Here is a 27,442-nt window from a genome sequence, read left to right as displayed (position 1 = left end):
TGTATATTTGTATTTTTTCACTCGATTTCATTGCCTTCTCCAATTATATCTTCCTAAATGTATCTATTATTATGTGATGTTATCACTCTGTCTGAAATACGTTTTGGATCATCTTCTGTGGAGAATCAAGTGTTGCGTATTCTAATTGGAGCAGTTCATCAGAAGTGAGTTGTCAACCAAGGGCTCCTAGATTCTCTTCAGCTTGTTTTACAGACGACTCCAGGGATAGGAATTGTACCCTTGCATACACACCAGTTGATAGCTACCTGCATTGTGACTTTATGTTAATAGCCCGCAAAGGGAATAACTACCAACATGCAATGATAATGTCAGAGTAGTACGAGTTTGTGAATAATATGAATGGATTAAGTATACCTCTTACCCGGTGATTTCAAAGTGCTAAGTTCAAAGGGAGTACATTTTAGTAAAGAGAAGCTACTTCAAAAGGTTGAGATACAACATTGTATTGCAAATCCAATACAATACGCAGACAATGCAAACATCAACAATAGAAATTACTGAAGGTCTATAACTATGAGAAGCAATTAACCCAAGCTAAAGGAAGCTCTAATGACGGAGTCTTAAATATCAAGGAACAATGCTCATACACAGTCAATACAGGGCAAACATAGGTGATGGAAGGCTACTGTAGTGGACTTAACACCAGAAAGCTTTGAGAAGTGCATCTGGTATGGCAAATCAAACTAATATAAGCATCAGTGTAAACTAGCACAACACCCTGCGTATCATTTATGAAAGCTCTGGTGGTGACCAGAAGGAAGGCCGTTTTACCATATGAAATGAATTATTGTTGTCTACTATGTAGCCTTGTAGTGTATTCACTTTTATAGGTTGTTTGGTTTATGAACTAGTCATAACTTACAATGGATAATAGTTCAAGCATTGCTATGCAATGAGTAATAATATGAGGTTCGTTATGCAGGGGTGGCAGTATCAAAATCAATAGTTAACTTCACGTGTACTTTTTACGTATTAGGTGTTCTTATCCAGGTGTTGGTAACTTGCATTCTTATTAGAGGCCGTATATTTCCCGGTGAGCATACCAAGACCCAGAGGACTGTATGCTATGACCCGTATGCCTACAGAATCACATATATTTTTTATCTCCATCTGATCACTACCCATACTCAGCAATGAAAATTGTACTTGATGTTGGAAAGGTCACTGGCTTAAAATTGTAGAACCAAAGCAAGCAACGATACGAAACAATTGAAGTTCAAACTGGTCATATGGTTTTTGATGACCACTAACAATGCTTGAACATTAGAGATGATCAACTCTCTCTCTCTCTCTCATTTCTTTTTTTGGGATAACAGAGATATCAAGCCCATCTAGAATGATCTCGACGAATTTACTGGATACCTGCTACGTCTTACTAGCACAGGTACTAGGTAAGTTGGTTCTATCAGAGCTGACTGTCTTCATTTTCTTTAGAGAATTCGTACATTGTTGGCTTTTACCTCTTTTAAACAACAGAGCATTCCACACTGTATGTAATCTAACTTGAGCATTGTACATGTAAGAAAATTGTATTTGCTTCTAAAAAGAAAGGCAACTGTATACAGCATAGTAAAGTAAGAAGAAGACTCAGCACCTGGGCTGAACGCAAAGGAACTCCTCGGTCATCAAGATATGTGTGTATTTTCAGCAGCTTCTTTGGTCCGTAGTTGCTCACTCCTACTGCACGAACTAAACCCTGCACGAGAGAAGCATAATAAATTGATTCTATGCAACAATATGAAACGAGTAAGTATTTTAATCTATAGGTGATAATGAAGACCAGATTTAGCAGAGAAAGTAGATTCAGAATTTCTTTTAAGAGCGACAGACTAACACCAAAAACATTAATCTCCCTCACACTAAATGGTCAAAAAATGCACGCGATTCCAAATAAAAACTTTGAGTTATTAGTAACCTTCTCGTACATTGAAACTAAACCATCCCAAAGAGCTCGTTCTTGCAGAGGTGCATAATTTGCAGTTGACCAGTGCAATTGTCCAATTCCAATTTGCTCAATTTGAATCCTTTCCAGAGAAGACCTGTCACAAAGTTCTATATAATAAAATCATCTTGTTGCTTCATAAGGAACAACCAAATTATGAGCCTACTGTCTTTTTTAAAAGTTTGTCGTACCAGATAACACAGTAGCTAGAGTAATTTAGTGCACTTCTCACAAACACATAACTTGAATCAAATGAAAATATGTATTTTCCCCCATAAAACTGGAGTTATAATATTCAGATTACCAGTATGTTCAAAAGAGCAATACTTGCAAGCATTCACAAATTGTCCAGGTGTTAGGCGCCATGGGTATGCTGCAAATTTTGTTGCAATCACAATGTCATTCTGTACTTGCTTGTCTCCTGAAAACATGATAAGTCAAAAACTTAGAAAACAAAAGCGAATTTTGGTTACCTTCACAAACTTACTGAGCACCAAATGCTCAGACAGAAATTCAACCAAGAACGGAAGGTATTATGTAACTCGAAGTTTAAAGAATGTTACAGATTTACATAATTGCTGAGAGTAGCAAACAATTCTTCAAAACAACATACAAAGAAAAATGAAAAGTTGGGAATCTAAACTCAAGTTCAATGCTGCTCTATTTTTCCATTAATGTGAAGCAATTAAGATGAAACACAAGTGTCCTGTGACTGGCTCAACCAAATCACTAATGTAATTCTACTCCTAGTTCCTAAAGAGAGCGACTTAAAAGTATTAGAGGAGGCCTAGACACCAAAAATGACAACATACCAATGTAATCCCATAAGTGGGGTCTAGGGAGGATAGTATATACACAAACATGGTTATAAAAAGAAAATGTATTAAGATAGGCTATTCAAAACTACCTATTGAATTAGCCCGTGAAATGTTCAAAAGCAAGAATTTGTTCTTTTCCTTAATGACATAGTTTCAAACATGAATATACTACTTTTAATGAAGCAATGTCACCTGGAAACTCGCGAATGAATTTTCCAAGAAGTTTCTCACTTTGTCCATTTAACTTTCCAGTCCCATAAGAATCAGCCGTATCAAATTGGTTAATGCCATTCTCCACAGAAAGATTGAAAGTCCGCTGAAGTTCAGAGTCCATAGAATCTTCATAACCCCAGAGAAGCTGATTGCCCCATGCCCAAGTACCAAACCCCATTGGAGATACTGTCAAAAGTCCCAGCTTTACCTGTAAATTCAACTCAATTAAACTTCATTTTCTCGAAATTCGTGTAGCCTAGCAAAAGGAGATGAAGTACATTCAAGAAATGCCATCTAATCTTGCATTCACATAGGACTCAGATTTTACCACAAAAATATTATTGATTGGGCCATCTCAAAGATTTGATGTTTAATTACATCTTTCCACAATAATTTAAAAGTTTCACAAGCTCTAAAGGAACAAAGAACCAACCACATGATAATTTCTGACATGTAGAGTTCATCAAATGATAAAGATAAGAAGTAAAGGAAAATGCTAAGTGGATAACTTACTTGCGGCAAATCATCTTTCTTTCCACAATAATTTAAAAGTTTCACAAGCTCTAAAGGAACAAAGAACCAACCACATGATAACTTCTGACATGTAGAGTTCATCAAATGATAAAGATAAGAAGTAAAGGAAAATGCCAAGTGGATAACTCACGTGCGGCAAATCATCTTCTCTTGGTTGTATTTCCTGGCCAAGGCCATAAGAGACGGTTCAATAATCCCACCTCGGAGCCTCAGGACAAGATGCAGAGTCTATTCTGTTTTATACAAATTAAATTCATTAAAAAGCAAACTAAACATTAAAACAATCATTAATATTGCGAACTTCACATCCAACACAAACCGTTTTGGATATTATTATCAGCCAGTGTACGCCCATCTTCAAACTATTTACAGGCAAAGATCAGTCGCTGCTGGTCCGATGGAATACCTAAATATAGAACCCATAAATTCATATAAGAGATACAGTCCTAACTAGTTGAGATCAGTTCATTTGTTCGCCATTTCAGTTCCACAGCTCAAATATGCGAAGAAACTAAAGCAAAAAAGATGGAATTTTTAACAGGTGGAATACCTTCCTTGTCCTGAATCTTGGCCTTGACATTGTCGATGGTATCGCTGGATTCAACTTCAAGAGTTATGGTCTTCCCTGTTAGGGTTTTCACGAAGATCTGCATCTTATCTCTTTGACGCTACACTTTCACAAATGGGGCTTAGGGTTTAGGTTTTTGCTGGGGGAAAGATCTTTTTAACAATTAAAATCACTTGGAAAGAAAAAAGAAAGGCAGCACCTACTAAACTTTATGATCAATTTAGCTTTGCTTTGCACTTGGCATATCACACCCTGTTATTGATACAAACAATCTGTTCACATGCCTAACTTGTAGATAAAATATAATAACAGCATAAACTGCAGTTTTATTACCGACTTTCTGATAGTCAAGGATCATTACATAAAGTGAGGAAAAAACTACCAAAAAGTGGATCATGGCATATGAAACCTGCATCTCACAGACAATACTGGGAAAAACAATCCTTCTTTTCGAGAATGTATTAGAATTACATAATACACACAGCAGTGAAGCACTAATATGCAACTCACATATTACAGCTTTGAAGCTGCAGCCTTGTCTAAAAACCAAACCAATTCTCCTTCAGGTGAAACCATCTGCACAGGCAATAAATCAGAACTTCTACTATCACCTAGCTATTTATGCACTACATCTGCCTTCCCAGCGCCTGCTACAGCAACTGCGATATTTGCAGATGAGTTTATTACAGGAAATGTCAATGTAATCCTGTCCGGCGGAGGTTTTGGAGAGTCCATGATGAAGGTGACCCACTTCTCTTTCTTATGGACAAGAGGATGCCCGGGAAACAAGGAAGCTACATGTCCTTCTGGACCCATACCCAATAGCATTACATCAAATTTTGGAAATCCAGTCTCTTTAGAGATGTCTAGAATCTTGCTCTTAACTAAGTGCCTTAGACAAGTTTCATAATCATCTGCCGCAGCCTCTGCTGATAATGCATCATTTATGGCATACACATGACCAGCAGGAATAGGTATCTGCCCAAGAGAAATAAAGGTGAGGTTAGATGTTTGGTAGACAGAATTAAAGATGTCAACTGAGAATAATGATGAAGCAAGTATTATGAGCAATTTGAAATCCAAAAAGATGCCCTTCGTAGCCATGCATCACTAAACGTTTTTTTCTGATACGAATTTGATAATTTACTTCACAACCATCTTCATTTAAATAGTCTATGCTTAAGAGCTAGTCAGACTGCCAAATAAGATGTCACGTCAACCCCACTTCTTAGAGTTAACGAAGAGCCTTAACTGCAAGTGAGTGGATCAACATTGAGGGTGCAATTCAAACCCGCTTATTCATCCTTATATTAGCTGGAATTCAGTGAAGTCAACATAAATTGTCCAACTGATCTTATCAGCAGCTCCACATGGTATTGAGTTGGGCAATCTTGCTCTTTAAGTTTCCCAACATGCACAATTGACAATTGTGCTTAAGCTATAATTACTTTTCAGTTGATCCTCTAAACCTCAACCCAACTAAACTCTTCTAGCTACAAAAATCTCCAAATCATTTCTCATTAAGTAATTTCTACAATTGTAAATGTTTGAAGTATTTTGCTAATAACCATCTTTTTTCATAATACAACCCCACCCCACCCCCACCCCCAACCCACCCACCCGCACAAAAGAAAAAAGGGACCTCAGTCAGTGTTTAAGGAGGCCTTCAGGGGTTGACAGGTTCTATAAGAAGTAATTTTATATTAGAATTTTGTGAACCAAAAGCAAATTTTAATGTTGTTTATTCCAACATTTTCTACCGTGTGAAGATTTTCTTTTTATTTTTGTTGTTTTTACATGAATTACGTAACATCATCGCATATTTTAAGAAAATGGAATCTATAACTTATTTACAATACAACTTCTCCGCACAGTTGGTTCCATGACAGATATGATCAATGTCAAGTCACGGACTGGTTTCTTCAGCCCTTTTCTATGTGTTGGTGTTCTATATGACCGACATAAGACTTGACTTATTAGATATTACGGAGGTTTAGTGAGCACCATGCGGAATCTCTCTATATGAGTTCACCTGGTACTAGCAGCTTTATTGAGGAATTTCTCATCTTAGTTGGAGCTTTCCAAAGAAATAGCTTAGTAGCCACATTAGCAGCGCTTGGGATGATTTTAGGCGTGGCCTATTCCCTTTGGCTATATCGTCGTGCGGTTTCTGGGAATTTAAAACCCGATTTCCTCCGTAAATTCTCCGATCCAAATAGAAGAGAAGTTTCCATATTTATACCTTTTCTGGTTGGAGGGGGACCGTACGTTAAACTACCAAAGAAACTAGGGTAAACCAATGTGATCATGACATTGTAGGTACTTGCGATGGGACGGATGTGATTTCCCTCAGCTAGTTTGGGTGGCATAGCCCGTTGCATAAGTCCCCCCTTTTTAATCCATTTCTTTAGTCTTTAGGGAGCCAAAGCTTGACTTTGCTAAACTAATACATAAGGCTCGAGCTAGGCGCTTGCCTATTTTGGATGTAGGGTCGAGGTGGCTTGCTGGGTGACACTAACACTCTGTTTGGATGGTGATTTCCCATGATTTCATAATGTACGGTATTGTATGATATGATATGTTATTGTATAGTACAATACTGTGTTTGGATAGACTATATGATTTGCTATTGTTTAATGATAATTTTGTTGTTTGATTTGATTGCATAGTACTATATCGTAACTGATAAATTTATGAAAATACCCTTAATAAAGGGTAAATTAGAATTATTTAAAATTAAGTAAGGGTATAATTGGGCAAAAAAAAGTAAACCGATACCACCAAATTGGTGGTTTCAAAATGTAAGGGTTTCATGCTTACAAAACCATGAAACCAAACCATACCATACCATGCAATTAAAGAAACAATCAAAACAAACGTGGTTCTCTTACTAACCATACCATACCATGCCACAGAATACCACCATCCAAACAAGCTGTAATAGAAAGAAAGGACGGGAGGCAACCATGCATGGTAATTCTCGACTCTGTCAAGGACAATTGAACTAGCGACTCATGAATGCTTCCGGGTTGGACGAGCCAATAACTAGAAGGAGTTTGGCCTGTTTTTTCAGCAAGAATCACAGCCTTACCTTATCTTCACCATGATACGGACTCCAAGTTCATGCATACCAATTGCTTGTCTTTGTCACATATGACCAACCCCCACCCACCCGCCAAAAGAGAGAGAGAGAGAATCCACATAGGTATTGTTTCTTTCATCCATCATGACAAGACTATTCAAATGACAACCCACCCACCCCACACCCAAAAGGTCTAAAATCCACTTCCAAGTGTGCACTTACCACACTTTACTTACAAGGATGTTTTAGAGATCGTAGAAGTATAAAATTTGATCTAGCTAACTAGTGTTATTTTCTATCAAATAAAAAAAGAGGGGATTAGCTTTTTGTAGGAAGGGAAGATGGGCTTATCTTCACTTCCCCCTTCCAAGTCAAAAAGCTAAAACTGATAAATTGGTTAATTTTGCACAATAGCTTTGCACATTATTGATCGAGTGTGCCAGAAGATAGGGTCAAACAACAAGGAGCTAAAGCCAAATGGCGACATCCCAAGGGGGTGAATAAGGGTATCAGTTGCTGGGCTTAAGGTTTTTACGTATACCACCTCACCTCAATGGTAGGTTCTGCTTACCCATAATTTATCAAAAAGCATTTGGCAAGCACTCATTTAGTCTCATATGACAATTGTTTTTTCCCTTTCTCCTACTTATGCAATCTAATTACTACTGAAGGCTTCTCATGTCATTTTAACCCATTGCAAAGCATATGTTTCTCTCAAATCACAACAGAAATTGTGTAATTATAAAAGGTAAACGTGAGAAAGCAAATATCGTACACCCCACCCCTGACCCAAGTAAATAGAAGAAGAAAGGGGTAGCCATCTTTCTTTCTGCATTGCCATATTCTACAATGTCAAATACCAGCCAAGCACCTGAATCACCACACATTCAATCAAACAACGTCAACTGCCTTTGCTCTATCCAAGAACAGGCAGCTGACTTTGGTTGCAGCTTACCACAAGGATCTTTACTTCCTTAAGGTTTTGGAAAAGTAAAGTTTGTAGATCATTAAACTGAATCTTGAGAGGAAGAAACTTGCAGGGAAGCACCTCTCGGGATCATTAAACTGAATCATAGAACTCATCAATCTAATGTGAATTTCATATTAATATGGACCATCAAAACATTTTTTAGTTCTCGCTGATACATTAGCTGGCTTATCTTACTTAGCTTCTTAATATAAGAAACCGCATAACTTGCATTGCTTGTTACCACTGGCCTAACATAATTACTTTCACATCTGATTTTCCCAAGTGTTTCATCTGGAGTTGATGAATGAGAAGCTTAATAACTCGAGTCTCCAGCACCTTGTTTGGGTGGTTTTTACCCGTTATATTGTATTATTAGTCTAAATACAATGTTTGTTTTGATTGTTATTAAATTCTATTGCATTCTATCGTTTAAATTATCATTAGGTAACGATGAAAAGATCCACTTTGTGTAATGACCGATTTGGTGTCATAGTCGTTACCTCACTATTTTCTTTTCATTTTGTCTTTACTTATTATTTATAATTCTATTCTATCATTGATCCTACCCTTTCATAGTAGCTCTGTTACGATGAACAAATTGTAGGTTTTCATTCAAATTATGGATATGTGACATTATGAAACAGACAGAGAATGATACAATCTATCCAAACATTGTATATCACTAAAACAATACAGTACGATACGATACCACACAATACAATACAATAAGACACATTATGAAACAATACATAACAACCATCCAAACATAGTGCTACATGTATTCTCCATCAATACTCAGTACTTTAATCTATGTTCATGTTTCCCCTAAAACTTATTTCTTAGGAGATTGAAACCATTAGCATAGGCATAACTAGTAACTAGAAAAAGGAAGAAAAAAAAAACTTTTTTATAACCGTTGTGTCTGGGCACCTCTACTAATACTATGGGTCACCTGATTGAACAAATGAGAAGAAAACTATGGGGTACCTGATTGAACAAATTATAAGAAATCACTAGTGTAATAAACCTACTGCGTCCCACATTTTGATCGGCCAAACAAGTAAAAGATCACAACAGTTGGGGAAAACAACTAATAAACAGAGGCGGCAGTGAAATATGCTGAGTAGAAAGCTAATGAAGAAACTACACACTGTGGCAGCATTAAAAATAAAATCAAATATACCTTGGATAGAAAACCATCATAAGCAAGCAAATAATTGCTGTCAGGATGATCCTTTGGAACCACTCTCTCATCCACCCAGAAAACGTGCCATTTGGACCAGTCAATTGAATCAATATATGGTGGCTCCACCAATTTCCTGCAACACACATTAGCAATACCCCCATAATAATACTAGTAGAAACGAAGAAAAATAATCATTACCTGAGAGACTTGATAAGTGAACCACCAGAAACAACCACAGTAAAAGTCTCTTTCTTTGCAAAATTTCTCCGACAAATCGGCAGTGTACTTCGCTAGAGACACAGCAAGTTCCTCTTCAGAACCAAACACTTTCACTTCCCCTCTACTTTTCCCCGTCACTGTCTCAGCCATTGATGCTTTTGTTCTGAACTGAGATCTCGAGGAATTTGTACACAACACTGAGATTCTCCAATGCGGGTGGGAGCAGAAAACTGGTTTTCCAGCAACGGACGGAGAGGTCAATGGAAGAGATCGTTGGAGAGGTGAAAATTGGGTAGGTGGGATGCGCAAGTTAGCAAAGAGAGCGCGATGAGAGACTGGTCCACCGGTGACTACGAAAGAAAGATGTTAACGTGAGTGAGTAGCTGTGCTACTGTCGGTCTAATGTGGTTGTTCTTGTAAAATATATTTGAGTTAATTGGAGAAAATTTATGTCAAACACCGATTATTTCTATTTTTTTTTTATGTATTTGGATTGTTATATATAGAGATAGATAGATAGATAAATAAATATAGATTGAAATAATAATGAATTATTCAAAAATTGTTGAGGTTAATTAAACATGAGCATTCCTATTTGAATGTGGAAAGAAATCCTTTTACAATGACCAAAAAAAAAAAAGGTAGTCCTATCCTATTAGGAAACAAATTTTGGTTTAACTAGGAGAATCTAATACAATAGTTATAAATAAAATCACTTGATGTATGTTTTTTTCTTTTCATTGAGCAAGCATTAGTTATAAGCTTTCTTCTTCCGTCTTAATTAATTTGCTCTTTGTTTTTTGCATATCTGTCTGATTCATGGAGGAGATACTTATGGACATTCTGAGCAGGCTACCTGTGAAGTCACTTGTTCGTTTCAATTGCGTCTCAAAATTTTGGAATACATTAATCTCTCAACCTTATTTTAAAAAGAAGCATCTCAATCATGCTAAAAACCAACTCAGTTCCCAAAAATTGCTTTCTCTCCCGTGGCCCCCTAACGATGCAGATCATAATCATCTTCACTTCTATTCGTCTTCTTTATCCTTGGTTCAACTTGTTAAGGATATCCGCATATTTGATTGCCCTTCAAATTCTAATCCAAGAGAAGGTATAAAAGTCTATTGTAGTTGTGATGGCTTGTTTCTTATCGGAATTTGGACTGAACCTCATGTCGAACAACCTTCAATATTATTGATATGGAATCCCTCCACAAGAGAATCTACACTACTTCCCCATTCAAAATTCATGTCACTACAGTTGGCACACTCTAGTAGTGATTATGATTATGATTATGATTATGAAGATGGTAGTGATGTGGGATCTACTTACGGATTGGGCTATGACTCTATTAATAATGACTACAAAGTCTTTAGAATGGACATGTCTGTGGATGGCAAAAATGAAATTCTCTCACTGAAAAATGGTTCATGGAGAATTATTGAGGAAACCTCCTCATCAGGTAGGACAGATTGTTCTATGTTGTCTGGTGGGGAATTTTTGGCATTTGTAGATAGAGCATTTCATTGGCTTGGTATCTTATCAAAGTTGTGTGTGGTTTCATTCAATATTTCATCTGAGGTGTACAGAGAGATACCATTGCCAGAGATCGTGTGCTCCCTCATTCTATCTAGGTCCCGAGTTGAAGTTGAAGTTGATGTGGGCGTATCAGTGTTGGGGGGAACGCTTGGTGTTTATTATAAGGATGACGGAGCTTTTAATTTATGGGTAATGAAAGACGTTAAAGATTCTTGGACGAAATTGTTCACTATACCAACCATCGAAATTTATAGAGTCATACCGGTGTATATGTTCTCAGATGATCAAGTGTTACTCTATTTTCAATTAGATGCGATAACAACGTCAAGATTTGTATATAGGATAATATCTGTTGGATCATTTGGATTGAGCAGTCAAATATGGCCTCTAGATTGTGATGATATTGATGTTGTTACCATTAACGAGGATGGTATTGTTTATACGGAAAGTCTCGTCTCTCCGAAATTGGGTAAGTAAATTGGGTGTGTAATTGGCCATCTAAATATTAAACAATTCTGGCTCTCACTACTTACTATATTGTTATTTGGTTGAACATACTTCTTTCATGTTAGTTTTTTTTGAAATTTTACAAAACTAGAGTTATACAAAATGGATTTGTTTTACATTATGAACTTGGCAGAGATATATCTGAAATACTTCGACGGTTACTAGCTAGTTAATAAAGCGCACAACTACCATACAAAATGGATTTGTTGCTCAACTAAATTCACAATCAAACTTCTATCATCTATATTACCTTAAAAGATAAGTGTCATAAACACACCTAAACTATCTCAATTTTTTGAGTTTGATACCTAAACTATTGAAAGAGTAAGTTTCATACCAAAACTATCACTTATTAGTCATGTGAAATTGGTGTTTCACATGAATTTTCAAATTGAAGCCTTTCTCGCTTGTTTAGTAAAATCGACGTTTTTTGCAGGTGACGACGACGTCGAATTGACGGCAGAGAAAGACCTGCAATTATGTAAAAAACATTAGATAAATAACTTAGCAAAGTTAATATCCAATTTGGCAATTGACTAATTACTCACTAATCGCCATTGCTAGTTGGAAAAAACAGAATTGCTAGTTAGCTTAGTTGACAAAAATAACACAAATATTAACAAAGGAAGATAACTACAGAGAATTCTCCAATAATATGATCTTCAGTTAATAGACTCTACCCTCAATACCAAATTAATCCTTTATGAATTCTCTATATCCATTCAGCTGTGTATTTACTTGAGATGAAAAATATGCAACAGAAAGTTCTCTAAATGCTAATTTCGAATTAGTTAGAGATATCGAAAAATCAATTGAAATTTGACAAGAACTACATAAAAATTTAATCTTTGAACTTAACCTTTTCTTTGTTTTTCTTCCTTCATTCAAAAAATTAACAATAACAATAGTAACCAGACAACAAAATCATCTAATTAAGAAACAGTAAATCACTAGATATTGTGTGCCACGAACTAAATAAAAATTTCATCTTTGAACTTCATCTCTTCTTCGTTTCGAAAAATTACCAGGAATACTAATAACCAGACAACAAAATCATCTAATTAATAATCAGAATATCACCAAAAATCTACGTGCCGAGAACTAAATAAAAATTTCAAATTTGAACTTTTTTTTCTTCCTTACAGCTTAATCCTTACAGCTTTGAAGCTGCAGCCTTGTCTAAAAACCAAACCAATTCTCCTTCGGGTGAAACCATCTGCACAGGCAGCAAATCAGAACTCTTATTATCACCTAGCGATTTATACACTACATCTGCCTTCCCAGCACCTGCTACTACAAGTGCGATATTTGCAGATGCGTTTATCACAGGAAATGTAAATGTAATCCTATCCGACGGAGGTTTTGGAGAGTCCTTGATGAAGGTGACCCACTTCTCTTTCTCATGGACAAGAGGATGCCCGGGAAACAAGGAAGCAACATGTCCGTCTGGACCCATACCCAATAGCATTACATCAAATTTTGGCAATCCACTCTCATTAGAGATGTCTACAGTCTTGCTCTTAACTAAGTGCCTTAGACAAGTCTCATAATCATCAGCCGCAGCCTCTGCTGATAATGCATCATTTATGGCATACACATGACCAGCAGGAATAGGTATCTGCCCAAGAGAAGTAAAGGTGAGGTTAGATGTTTGGTAGACAGAATTAAAGATGTCAACTGAGAATAATGATGAAGTAACAGCTATCATCATTCATAATAAGATCAAACAATGTAGGCAGTTCACATGTGAAGCAAGTATTATGAGCAATTTGAAATCCAAAAAGATGCCCTTCGTAGCCATGCATCACTAAACGTTTTTTTCTGATACGAATTTGATAATTTACTTCACAACCATCTTCATTTAAATAGTCTATGCTTAAGAGCTAGTCAGACTGCCAAATAAGATGTCACGGCAAGCCCATTCAACACGATAGTGTTCACAAACGGCGTTCAATAAGGCGAGTAGGTCAAGATTGAAGGTGCAATTCAAACTCGCTTATATCATACTTAGCTGCAATTAAGCAAAGTCAACATGAGTTCATGTGTCCAACTAATCTTATCAGCAGCTCTACATGGTATTGGGTTGGGAAATCTTGCTCATTAAATTTCCAACAAGCAAAATTGGCAATTGTGCTTAAGCTATATTGAAATAATTTTCAGTTGATCGTCTTAAACCTTAACCCCAGCTAAACTCCTCTAGCTACAAAAATCTCCAAATCATTCTCATTAAGCAATCTTCACAATTATAGATGTATGCAGTATTTTGCTAATACTACATAATTTTTTCATAATACAAATCCCCCACAAAAGAAAGTGGGGACCTAAGTAATAGTTTGAAGTCATTCATTGAAGAGCTTCGGGGTTGACAAGTTCTTTATATCAGGATTTTATGTATATGCTGTGCAAACCAAAAGTAAGTTTTAATGATGTTTGTAACAACTTCATTTCTGTTTTCTACAGTGAGTATTTTTTTTAAAAAAAAATTGTGGTGAAGTAATGTCATCACCTACCTCTGAAGATGTTATCTAAAACTTAATTGACACATACATCATATCAGCACAGTTGGTTTCATGATAGATATAGTCATGTATATTAGTTGCTTGTCTTTTTGGTGCATTATGAAGAGTCGATTCCTCCCCCCGCCCCTCTACACAGAAAGTCTAAGGTCCACTTCCAAGTGAGGCCTTACTGCACTTATTTGCAAGGATGCTTTACAGCTTTAGTGACCATAGAAGGGGCCTTGGAGTAATGGTAAAGTTGTCTCCCTGTGACCTATAGGTCACGGGTTTGAGCCATGCAAGCAACCATTAATGCTTGCATTAGGGTAGACAGTCTCCATCACACCCCTTGGGGTGCAACCCTTTTCCGGATCCTGCGTGAACGTGGGATGCTTGCGAATTGGGCTGCCCAGAAGCATATAACTTGATCTAGCTAACTAGTGTTGCTTTTCTATCAAATAAAAAGAGAGGGGATTAGCTTTATTTTTTTGGAACAGAAGATGGGTTATTTTACCTCCCTCTTCAAAATGGAAAAACTAAAACTGATAAATGGTTAATTATGCACAATAGATTTGCACATGATTAATCGAGAGTGCCAGAAAATAAGGTCAAGCTATAAGAAGCTAAAGCCAAATGGCCATATCACAAGGGGGTGAATAGGGGTATCGATTGCAGGGCTCAAGGTCTTTAAGTCTATCAAATGGCTCACCCCTACGCCTTAGCGGTAGGTTCCGCTTCCCATAACCTTAAGTTTTTCGTGAGCACTCATTTTGCCTCGTATGATAATTGATTTTTCCTTCTCCTACTTCTATAATATAATTACTACTGAGGGTGTCTCCAATCATTTTAGTCCATTGCAAAGCATATGTTTCTCTGCAAATCCCTATAGAAGTTATGAAATTCTCAAATCTCTGTGAGAAACAGCCTACACCTACATCTCCACCCCCTGCCACAAGTAAATAGAAGGAGATAGCGGGGCGACCATCTTTATTTTTGCATTGTTATCTTCTACAATGTCTCACATATCATTTTAGTCCAAAATGATACATTAACCGGCTTATCTATCTTAGTTTCTTAAGCTAAGACACTGCAGAAAATTATCTGTTTACAGTATGCATAACTATACAGGTGCATTCTCCATCAATACTTGGATAAAGTGCACTTAATCTCTGTTCACATTTCCTCCTAAACTTATTTGTTAAGGAGATTGAGACCATTAGCATAGCTCGTAATTAGAAAAACAGAAACTTACCTGATTAAATTTGAACCGATGAGAACAAATCAGTAGTGCAATAAACCTACTGCGTCCCACATTTTGACCGGCACAACAGTTGGGGAAAACAACAAATAAACAGAGGAAAGTTGAAATGCAATGGGTAAAAGGCTAATGAAGAAACTACACACTGTGGCAGCAATAGATAAAAATCAATATAATGTAGGAAGGGCTGCAAAAATATACCTTGGATAGAAAAGTATCATAAACAAGCAAATAATTGCTGTCAGGATGATCCTTTGGAACCACTCTCTCATCCACCCAGAAAACATGTCATTTGGACCAGTCTATTGAATCAATATATGGTGGCTCCACCAATTTCCTGCAACAAATATTTAGCAATCCAAAATACTCAAAAAGAAGACGAAGAGAATTAATCAATCATTACCTGAGAGACTTGATAAGTGAACCACCAGAAACAACCACAGTAAAAGCGTCTCTCTCTTTGCAATATTTCTCCGATAAATCGGCAGTGTACTTCGCCAGAGACACAGCAAGCTCTTCTTCAGAATCGAACACTTTCACTTCCCCTCTACTTTTCCCCGTCACTGTCTCAGCCATTGATGCTTTTGTTCTGAACTGAGATATCGAGGAATTTGTTCTCAACACTGAGTTTCTCCGATTCGGGTGGGAGGAAAAAAGTGATTTTCCAGCAACGGACGGAGAGGTCAACGGAAGAGATCGGCGGAGAGGAAAGAATCGAGTAGGTGAGATGCGAAGGTTAGCATAGAGAGCGCGAGGAGAGGAGGCTAGGCGCAGTGCGCACTCTGTCATGTCATATAAGAATGAAGAGACTGGTCCACCGGCGACTACGAAAATAGCTGGGGCGTGGCCATTGTTTTTGTAAAATATATTTGAGTTAATTGGGAGAAAAGGCCTTAAATACATCCCTGTTCTTTTTCTTTTTATAGGAACCAAACTATCACTCATTAATTTAAAAAACAAACTTTTACTTAGCTCATATTTTGGTGGATCTGTTGTTGTCTGTTTAACTGCAACACACATTTGTTTCAATTCCAGTTCCATTTATAAGAAGAATTTAGTGCTCGCTTGGAGTTTGGTATGATTATGAGCTTTGTTTTTATTCTTTTATCTTCTCAACAAAGTTTGCAGTTGATTCTTTGGTGGTCATGTGTTCTGTTCTTAGCAACATTAGACGACAGTTGAGGGAATATTGTTATGTGTTGTGATCCTACACTCTTAGCCTGTGCACAAAGCTACCTTGCAGATATTTGAGAAAATGCCTTCTTAAAGAGCAAATTATCTATGAAAATGATCCAAATGTGTATATTTGTATTTTTTCACTCGATTTCATTGCCTTCTCCAATTATATCTTCCTAAATGTATCTATTATTATGTGATGTTATCACTCTGTCTGAAATACGTTTTGGATCATCTTCTGTGGAGAATCAAGTGTTGCGTATTCTAATTGGAGCAGTTCATCAGAAGTGAGTTGTCAACCAAGGGCTCCTAGATTCTCTTCAGCTTGTTTTACAGACGACTCCAGGGATAGGAATTGTACCCTTGCATACACACCAGTTGATAGCTACCTGCATTGTGACTTTATGTTAATAGCCCGCAAAGGGAATAACTACCAACATGCAATGATAATGTCAGAGTAGTACGAGTTTGTGAATAATATGAATGGATTAAGTATACCTCTTACCCGGTGATTTCAAAGTGCCAAGTTCAAAGGGAGTACATTTTAGTAAAGAGAAGCTACTTCAAAAGGTTGAGATACAACATTGTATTGCAAATCCAATACAATACGCAGACATGCAAACATCAACAATAGAAATTACTGAAGGTCTATAACTACGAGAAGCAACTAACCCAAGCTAAAGGAAGTTCTAATGACGGAGTCTTAAATATCAAGGAACAATGCTCGTACACAGTCAATACAAGGCAAACATAGGTGATGGAAGGCTATTGTAGTGGAGTTAACACCAGAAAGCTTTGAGAAGTGCATCTGGTATGGCAAATCAAACTAATACAAGCATTGGTGTAATCTAGCACAACACCCTGCCTATCATTTATGAAAGCTCTGACGGTGACTAGAAGGAAGGCCGTTTTACCATATGAAATGAATTATTGTTGTATACTATGTAGCCTTGTAGTGTATTCACTTTTATAGGTTGTTTGGTTTATGAACTAGTTATAACTTACAATGGATAATAGTTCAAGCATTGCTATGCAATGAGTAATAATACGAGGTTCGTTATGCAGGGGTGGCAGTATCAAAATATATAGTTAACTTCACATGTACTTTTTACGTATTAGGTGTTCTTATCCAGGTGTTGGTAACTTGCATTCTTGTTTCACGTTCTCTCTTTAAATATTGATAATCAAATGTTATATTAGTAGTTATATGTAGATTTTATGCTGAGATTATTTTATCTTATACTCTCAAGCAGATCTAACATCAAGCTTAAAATCTAAGAAATAGAAGCTACATAGATGTAACAAATAACACCACTGCAGTGCCTTGAGTTATCGCAAACACCAAACTATATGAAAAGCCTATTAGATGAGAATACTGAACCAGCAGTGGCTTCTTGTTGGTATGAAAAGAGCCAAATATAATTTTTTTTGTAACACAGATGGAAAGAGCATTACACTAAAATTTCAAAAAGCGTTTACCTGTGGTATTGTTTTCCGACGTCGTTGAGCTATTTCTCCCAGTGAGGTAAGTAGAGGCTCCAATCCAGGCAGAATTTGTCTAAAGAGTAGTCCCCTACAAGTGATGTTTTACGTTGAGACAAGTATCAAATAATAGCTTGAGCTGTACTTGGTCATTTACTGGAATTCAAACGTGGGAAGAAATTGAGAGGGTGTACCTTGGCCCAGGTGGAAGATTAGAGGGCGTATATTTCCTGGTCAGCATACCAAGACCCAGAGGACTGTATGCTATGACCCGTATGCCTAGAGAATCACATATATATTTTATCTCCATCTGATCACTACCCATACTCAGCAATGAAAATTGTACCTGATGTTGGAAAGGTCACTGGCTTAAAATTGTGGAACCAAAGCAATCAACGATACAAAACAATTGAAGTACAAACTGGTCATATGGTTTTTGATGACCACTAACAATGCTTGAACATTAGAGATGATTGACTCTCTCTCTCTCTCTTTTCTTTTTTTGGGATAACAGAGATATCAAGCCTATCTAGCATGATCTCGACGAATTTACTGGATACCTGCTACGTCCTACTAGCACAGGTACTAGGTAAGTTGGTTCTATCAGAGCTGACTGTCTTCATTTTCTTTAGAGAATTCGTACATTGTTGGCTTTTACCTCTTTTAAACAACAGAGCATTCCACACTGTATGTAATCTAACTTGAGCATTGTACATGTAAGAAAATTGTATTTGCTTCTAAAATTGTATCGGCTCAAAAAAGGCATAAAAGGGGGTCAGATAAGGTTAAGAAATTCAAAGCGTTATATGAAAATAAATAACGAAGGCATCACAGATAAAATAGAGTAATCAAAAGTACTGAAAGTAATAAATAGTAACAGAAATAGCAGAAATGAGAGCACAAGGAATTGTAATGTGCTAGTGCGCCTATGAATAGGAAAGAAAAACGAGACTATGTACTAGCCTTCTATCCTAATGTGGGTCTTCCACACCCTCCTATCTAAGGTCATGTTCTCGGTAAGCTGTAACTGAGCCATGTCCTGTCTAATCACCTCTCCCCAATACTTCTTCGGCCTACCCCTACCTCTTCTGTAACCATCCATGGCCAACCTCTCACACCTCCTCACTGGGTCATCTGTGTCTCTCCTCTTCAGAAGATTGGAATTCAAGTACCAATGAACTGCATTTTCTGTAATCAGGAGGAGGAATACTTTGATCATCTGTTCTTCAACTGTCATTATAGCAAGCAGGTCTGGTCCAGATCTCTGAAGTGGCTGGGAATTCATATAAGTATAGGTTCATGGCAACAAGAACTAAACTGGATGTGTAAGGTAGCAAAGAAGAAAAATGCTCATGCTGAAAGACTGGATGTGTTGCTAGCAGTGCAACACAGGTTAGCTACAGTGGAAAGACTTCAGAAGATTGGAATTCAAGTACCAATGAACTGCATTTTCTGTAATCAGGAGGAGGAGTACTTTCATCATCTGTTCTTCAACTGTCCTTATAGCAAGCAGGTCTGGTCCAGATCTCTGAAGTGGCTGGGAATTCATAGAAGTATAGGTTCATGGAAACAAGAACTAGACTGGATGTGTAAGGTAGCAAAGAAGAAAAATGCTCATGCTGAAATCACATGCTGCACTTTTGCAACGGTTGTATATAACATATGGAGAGATAGGAACACTTTGAGACTCAGGAAGGGCCAAGTAACAGTCACAAGAACCTGTAAGGACATAGCAATGCATCTGCACATACAAGGAAGGAACACTGCAGCATGGCAAACTGTTTTGAACATGCTGAATCCTTTTCCTTAGTATAGATTAAAGCTTGTAGGAATTGTTTTGTTTATATGACTAGTCTAGGATCTGTCAAGTTATATGCTTTACTAGAATAGACTACAACAACAACAACAACGACCCAGTGAAATCCCACAACGTGGGGTCCGGGGAGGGTAAAGTATACGCAGACCTGACTCCTACCACGGTAGGACGGCTGTTTCCAAAAGACCCTCGGCTCAGACCTTTACTAGAATAGACTAGTGGTAACTATATGAGATGGTAGATGGTCAGCTTCTACCTGATTTGTAATGGCTCAATTTTTTATTAATAAAAGTTTTGTTAATCAAAAAAAATTCACTCACCATTTCATCAAGAACAATTTCAGTGCTTCTCTTAATTGGAGGTACTGAAACTCCATCAATATTGGAGGTATCTGTAGTCCTATCCGTTTCTGTGCCATGTGCATCCACTTTCCCTTCCATCTTTATTTCCAGTTTGTCAACTCTCTGCTCTTCAGAAAATGCACTCTTAGCATCTACTTCCATCGTAACCTCTCTCGAAGCACTAAATTTGTGAATGGAACTGTAGGAACTGTAAATTTGTGAAAAGTTGGGAATCTAAACTCAAGTTCAATGCTGCTCTATTTTTCCATTAATGTGAAGCAATTAAGATGAAACACAAGTGTCCTGTGACTGGCTCACCCTAATCACTAATGTAATTCTACTCCTAGTTCCTAAAGAGAGCGACTTAAAAGTATTAGAGGAGGCCTAGACACCAAAAACGACAACATACCAATGTAATCCCATAAGTGGGGTCTAGGGAGTATAGTATATACACAGACATGGATATAAAAAGAAAATGTATATGATAGGCTATTCAAAACTACCTAATGAATTAGCCCGTGAAATATTCAAAAGAAAGAATTTGTTCTTTTCCTTGATGACATAGTTTCAAACATGAATATACTACTTTTAATGAAGCAATGTCACCTGGAAACTCGTGAATGAATTTTCCAAGAAGTTTCTCACTTTGTCCATTTAACTTTCCAGTCCCATAAGAATCAGCCGTATCAAATTGGTTAATGCCACTCTCCACAGCAAGATTGAAAGTCCGCTGAAGTTCAGAGTCCATAGAATCTTCATAACCCCAGAGAAGCTGATTGCCCCATGCCCAAGTACCAAACTCCATTGGAGATACTGTCAAAAGTCCCAGGTTTACCTGTAAATTCAACTCAGTTAAACTTCATTTTCTCGAAATTCGTGTAGCCTAGCAAAAGGAGATGAAGTACATTCAAGAAAATGCCATCTAATCTTGCATTCACATAGGACTCAGATTTTACCACAAAAATATTATTGATCGGGCCATCTCAAAGATTTGATGTTTAATTACATCTTTCCACAATAATTTAAAAGTTTCACAAGATCTAAAGGAACAAAGAACCAACCACATGATAATTTCTGACATGTAGAGTTCATCAAATGATAAAGATAAGAAGTAAAGGAAAATGCTAAGTGGATAACTTACTTGCGGCAAATCATCTTTCTTTCCACAATAATTTAAAAGTTTCACAAGCTCTAAAGGAACAAAGAACCAACCACATGATGATTTCTGACATGTAGAGTTCATCAAATGATAAAGATAAGAAGTAAAGGAAAATGCTAAGTGGATAACTCACTTGCGGCAAATCATCTTCTCTTGGTTGTATTTCCTGGCCAAGGCCATAAGAGACAGTTCAATAATCCCACCTCGGAGCCTCAGGACAAGATGCAGAGTCGATTCTGTTTTATAAAAATTAAAAAGCAAACTAAACATTAAAACAATCATTAATATTGCGAATACAAACCTTTTTGGATATTATAATCAGCCAGTGCACGCCCATCTTCAAACTATTTACCGGCAAAGATCAGTCGCTGCTGGTCCGATGGAATACCTAAATATAGAACCCATAAATTCATATAAGAGATACAGTCCTAACTAGTTGAGAACAGTTCATTTGTTCGCCATTTCAGTTCCACAGCTCAAATATGCGAAGAAACTAAAGCAAAAAAGATGGAATTTTTAACAGGTGAATACCTTCCTTGTCCTGAATCTTGGCGTTGACATTGTCGATGGTATCGCTGGATTCAACTTCAAGAGTTATGGTCTTCCCTGTTAGGGTTTTCACGAAGATCTGCATCTTATCTCTTTGATGCTACACTTTCGCAAATGGGGCTTTGGGCTTAGGTTTTTGCTGGGGGAAAGATCTTTTTAACAATGAAAATCACTTGGAAAAAAAAGGAAAGGCAGCACCTACTAAACTTTATGATCAATTTAGCTTTGCTTTGCACTTGGCATATCACACCCTGTTATTGATACAAACAATCTGTTCACATGCCTAACTTGTAGATAAAATATAATAACAGCATAAACTGCAGTTTTATTACCGACTTTCTGATAGTCAAGGATCATTACATAAAGTGAGGAAAAAACTACCAAAAAGTGGATCATGGCATATGAAACCTCAACATCTCACAGACAATACTGGGAAAAACAACCCTTCTTCTTGAGAATGTATTAGAATAACATAATACACACAGCAGTGAAGCACTAATATGCAACTCACATATCTTTGTCCTTACAGCTTTGAAGCTGCAGCCTTGTCTAAAAACCAAACCAATTCTCCTTCAGGTGAAACCATCTGCACAGGCAACAAATCAGAACTTTTACTATCACCTAGCGATTTATGCACTACATCTGCCTTCCCAGCGCCTGCTACAGCAAGTGCGATATTTGCAGATGAGTTTATTACAGGAAATGTCAATGCAATCCTGTCCGGCGGAGGTTTTGGAGAGTCCGTGATGAAGGTGACCCACTTCTCTTTCTCATGGACAAGAGGATGCCCGGGAAACAAGGAAGCTACATGTCCGTCTGGACCCATACCCAATAGCATTACATCAAATTTTGGAAATCCACTCTCTTTAGAGATGTCTAGAATCTTGCTCTTAACTAAGTGCCTTAGACAAGTTTCATAATCATCTGCCGCAGCCTCTGCTGATAATGCATCATTTATGGCATACACATGACCAGCAGGAATAGGTATCTGCCTAAGAGAAGTAAAGGTGAGGTTAGATGTTTGGTAGACAGAATTAAAGATGTCAACTGAGAATAATGATGAAGTAACAGCTATCATCATTCATAATAAGATCAAACAATGTAGGCAGTTCACATGTGAAGCAAGTATTATGAGAAATTTGAAATCCAAAAAGATGCCCTTCGTAGCCATGCATCACTAAACGTTTTTTTCTGATACGAATTTGATAATTTACTTCACAACCATCTTCATTTAAATAGTCTATGCTTAAGAGCTAGTCAGACTGCCAAATAAGATGTCACGTCAACCCCACTTGTTAGAGTTATCGAAGAGCCTTAACTGAAAGTGAGTGGATCAACATTGAGGGTGCAATTCAAACCTGCTTATTCATCCTTATATTAGCTGGAATTCAGTGAAGTCAACATAAATTGTCCAGCTGATCTTATCAGCAGCTCCACATGGTATTGAGTTGGGCAATCTTGCTCTTTAAGTTTCCCAACATGCACAATTGACAATTGTGCTTAAGCTACAATTACTTTTCAGTTGATCCTCTAAACCTCAACCTAACTAAACTCTTCTAGCTACAAAAATCTCCAAATCATTTCTCATTAAGTAATCTCTACAATTGTAAATGTTTGAAGTATTTTGCTAATAACCATCTTTTTTCATAATACAACCCCACCCCCACCCCACCCACCCAGCACAAAAGAAAAAAGGGACCTCAGTCATTGTTTAAGGAGGCCTTCAGGGGTTGACAGGTTCTCTAAGAAGTAATTTTATATCAGAATTTTGTGAACCAAAAGCAAAATTTAATGCTGTTTATTCCAGCATTTTCTACCGTGTGAAGATTTTCTTTTTATTTTTGTTGTTTTTACATGAATTACATAACATCATCGCATATTTTAAGAAAATGGAATCTATAACTTATTTAACATACAGCTTCTCCGCACAGTTGGTTCCATGACAGATATGCTCAATGTCAAGTTATGGACTGGTTTCTTCAGCCATTTTCTATGTGTTGGTGTTCTATATGACCGACATAAGACTTGACTTATTAGATATTACGGAGGTTTAGTGAGCACCATGCGGAATCTCTCTATATGAGTTCACCTGGTACTAGCAGCTTTATTGAGGAATTTCTCATCTTAGTTGGAGCTTTCCAAAGAAATAGCTTAGTAGCCACATTAGCAGCGCTTGGGATGATTTTAGGCGTGGCCTATTCCCTTTGGCTATATCGTCGTGCGGTTTCTGGGAATTTAAAACCCGATTTCCTCCGTAAATTCTCCGATCCAAATAGAAGAGAAGTTTCCATATTTATACCTTTTCTGGTTGGAGGGGGACCGTACGTTAAACTACCAAAGAAACTAGGGTAAACCAATGTGATCATGACATTGTAGGTACTTGCGATGGGACGGATGTGATTTCCCTCAGCTAGTTTGGGTGGCATAGCCCGTTGCATAAGTCCCCCCTTTTTAATCCATTTCTTTAGTCTTTAGGGAGTCAAAGCTTGACTTTGCTAAACTAATACATAAGGCTCGAGCTAGGCGCATACCTTTTTTGGATGTAGGGTCGGGGTGGCTTGCTGGGTGACACTAACACTATGTTTGGATGGTGGTTTCCCATGGTTTCATAATGTATGGTAGTGTTATTTTCTATCAAACAAAAAGAGAAGGGATTAGCTTTTTGTAGGAAGGGAAGATGGGCTTTTCTTCACTCACCCCTTCCAAGTCAAAAAACTAAAACTGATAAATTGGTTAATTTTGCACAATAGCTTTGCACATTATTGATCGAGTGTGCCAGAAGATAGGGTCAAACAACAAGGAGCTAAAGCCAAATGGCGACATCCCAAGGGGGTGAATAGGGGTATCGGTTGCTGGGCTTAAGGTTTTTACGTATACCACCTCACCTCAATGGTAGGTTCTGCTTACCCATAATTTATCAAAAAGCTTTTGGCAAGCACTCATTTAGTCTCATATGACAATTGTTTTTTCCTTTCTCCTACTTATGCAATCTAATTACTACTGAAGGCTTCTCCTGTCATTTTAGCCCATTGCAAAGCATATGTTTCTCTCAAATCACAACAGAAATTGTGTAATTCTAAAAGGTAAACGTGAGAAAGCAAATATCGTACACCCCACCCCTGACCCAAGTAAATAGAAGAAGAAAGGGGAAGCCGTCTTCCTTTCTGCACCTGAGTCACCACACATTCAATCAAACAACATCAACTGCCTTTGCTCTATCCAAGAACAGGCAGCTGACTTTGGTTGCAGCTTACCACAAGGATCTTTACTTCCTTAAGATTTTGGAAAAGTAAAGTTTGTAGATCATTAAACTGAATCTTGAGAGGAAGAAACTTGCAGGGAAGCACCTCTCAAGATCATTAAACTGAATCATAGATCTCATCAATCTAATGTGAATTTCATATTAATAGGGACCATCAGAACATTTTTTAGTTCTTGCTGATCATTAGCAGGCTTATCTTACTTAGCTTCTTAATATAAGAAACAGCATAACTTGCATTGCTTGTTACCACTGGCCTAACATAATTACTTTCTCATCTGATTTTCCCAAGTGTTTCATCTGGAGTTGATGAATGAGAAGCTTAATAGCTCGAGTCTCCAGCACCTTGTTTGGGTGGTTTTTACCCGTTGTATTGTATTATTAGTCTAAATACAATGTTTGTTTTGATTGTTACTTAAATTCTATTGTATTCTATCGTTTAAATCCATCATTAGGTAACGACGAAAAGACCCACTTTGTGTAATGACCGATTTGGTGTCATAGTCGTTACCTCACTATTTTCTTTACATTTTGTCTTTACTTATTATTTATAATTCTATTTTATCATTGATCCTACCCTTTCATAGTAGTTCTGTTCCGTAACCTACAATTTCTTGTAGGTTTTCATTCAAATTATGGATATGTGACATTATGAAATGACAGAGAATGATACAATTTATCCAAACATTGTATATCACTAAAACAATACAGTACGATACGATACCACACAATAAAATACAATACAATAGGACACATTATGAAACAATACATAACAACCATCCAAACATAGTGCTACATGTATTCTCCATCAATACTCAGTACTTTAATCTCTGTTCATGTTTCCCCTAAAACTTATTTCTTAGGAGATTGAAACCATTAGCATAGGCATAGCTAGTAACTAGAAAAAGGGGGAAAAAAACCCTTTTTATAACCGTTGTGTCTGGGCAACTCTACTAATACTATGGGGTACCTGATTGAACAAATGAGAAGAAAACTATGGGGTACCTGATTGAACAAATTATAAGAAATCATTAGTGTAATAAACCTACTGCGTCACACATTTTGATCGGCCAAAAAAGTAAAAGATCACAACAGTTGGGGAAAACAACAAATAAACAGAGGCGGCAGTGAAATATAATGAGTAGAAATCTAATGAAGAAACTACACACTGTGGCAGCATTAAAAATAAAATCAAATATACCTTGGATAGAAAACCATCATAAGCAAGCAAATAATTGCTGTCAGGATGATCCTTTGGAACCACTCTCTCATCCACCCAGAAAACGTGCCATTTGGACCAGTCTATTGAATCAATATATGGTGGCTCCACCAATTTCCTGCAACAAACATTAGCAATACCCCCAAAATAATACTAGTAGAAACGAAGAAAATTAATCATTACCTGAGAGACTTGATAAGTGAACCACCAGAAACAACCACAGTAAAAGTCTCTTTCTTTGCAAAATTTCTCCGACAAATCGGCAGTGTACTTCGCTAGAGACACAGCAAGTTCCTCTTCAGAATCAAACACTTTCACTTCCCCTCTACTTTTCCCCGTCACTCTCTCAGCCATTGATGCTTTTGTTCTGAACTGAGATCTCGAGGAATTTGTACACAACACTGAGATTCTCCAATGCGGGTGGGAGCAGAAAACTGGTTTTCCAGCAACGGACGGAGAGGTCAATGGAAGAGAACGTTGGAGAGGTGAAAATACGGAAGAAAAAGGTCTACGCTCCCTCCTAAATCCCTCCCTCCCCCCGTCAATTTTTTTTATTTTTTAAAAAAATATTCTACTCTCTCCGTACCTCTGCCCCACGACCCCTCCACCATCCCATAACTCTAATACCCCAACCTCTGATTCAATTTATATGAAAAAAATATTCATGCAATCGTAAAAAGAAAATACTTGTATTCTTCATATTTTTTAATGATATTATTTAAAATCTAAATATTGTCTCCTCCCCCCCTCCTCCCTTCCCCTACCTCTAATCTAAATTAATATGAATGAAAATAATTATGTAATTAACAATAAAGCTTTTGCGTTTAATATTTTTTTTTATTATATTATTTATAATATAAAGATTTTTTATTAGCAAAAACAATTTAAATTTTTATCCTACTTTTCTCCCATTTCTTTCGTTTAAAATTTATAAATAATAATATGTATATTATCTAATTACATCGTTATATTATCAAAAATAGTTTATCCCCCCAACCCCCCATTTACATTTTGTCTATTGTATTTTAATTACTTTATTTTTTTCTAATTTAATTTTGAAAATAATTATTATTTTGTGTTCAAAGG

The 27,442-nt window shown here is 37.0% G+C and overlaps 2 protein-coding genes and 3 pseudogenes across 4 annotated transcripts; 1 reads left to right on the top strand and 4 right to left on the bottom strand.

Annotated features, from left to right (window-relative positions):
* Positions 1-146: 146 nt before the first annotated feature.
* On the bottom strand, positions 147-21,963 carry LOC129894545 (pyridoxal reductase, chloroplastic-like). Its single transcript, XM_055970246.1, has 8 exons — positions 21,861-21,963; positions 21,682-21,717; positions 21,463-21,521; positions 2,974-3,202; positions 2,291-2,384; positions 1,937-2,060; positions 1,616-1,717; positions 147-266 (listed from the first exon to the last, which is right to left on the bottom strand). The coding sequence occupies exons 1-8, from the start codon at positions 21,961-21,963 to the stop codon at positions 198-200; spliced, it is 816 nt and encodes a 271-aa protein (XP_055826221.1). The 3' UTR covers positions 147-197.
* Positions 4,403-9,956, bottom strand: LOC129895363 (probable 6-phosphogluconolactonase 4, chloroplastic; annotated as a pseudogene).
* Positions 10,208-12,048, top strand: LOC129895360 (F-box protein CPR1-like). The gene has a single exon (XM_055971072.1). It carries the CDS (start codon positions 10,373-10,375, stop codon positions 11,567-11,569), a length of 1,197 nt encoding a protein of 398 aa, XP_055827047.1. The 5' UTR covers positions 10,208-10,372; the 3' UTR covers positions 11,570-12,048.
* Positions 12,750-20,725, bottom strand: LOC129895364 (pyridoxal reductase, chloroplastic-like; annotated as a pseudogene). The gene is made up of 6 exons (XR_008767770.1): positions 20,150-20,725; positions 18,208-18,359; positions 18,011-18,104; positions 15,759-16,920; positions 15,557-15,692; positions 12,750-13,217 (listed from the first exon to the last, which is right to left on the bottom strand). The product of XR_008767770.1 is annotated as a pyridoxal reductase, chloroplastic-like (transcript).
* A 217-nt stretch (positions 21,964-22,180) lies between the features above and the next one.
* On the bottom strand, positions 22,181-26,876 carry LOC129895365 (probable 6-phosphogluconolactonase 4, chloroplastic; annotated as a pseudogene). Its single transcript, XR_008767771.1, has 3 exons — positions 26,540-26,876; positions 26,339-26,474; positions 22,181-22,866 (listed from the first exon to the last, which is right to left on the bottom strand). The product of XR_008767771.1 is annotated as a probable 6-phosphogluconolactonase 4, chloroplastic (transcript).
* Positions 26,877-27,442: the final 566 nt, after the last annotated feature.

This window comes from Solanum dulcamara, chromosome 7 (assembly GCF_947179165.1).
Source record: "Solanum dulcamara chromosome 7, daSolDulc1.2, whole genome shotgun sequence".
Classification (NCBI taxonomy): domain Eukaryota; kingdom Viridiplantae; phylum Streptophyta; class Magnoliopsida; order Solanales; family Solanaceae; genus Solanum; species Solanum dulcamara.
Note: the sequence above shows the minus strand (reverse complement) of the source record. Positions and strands in the feature narration are given on the sequence as shown.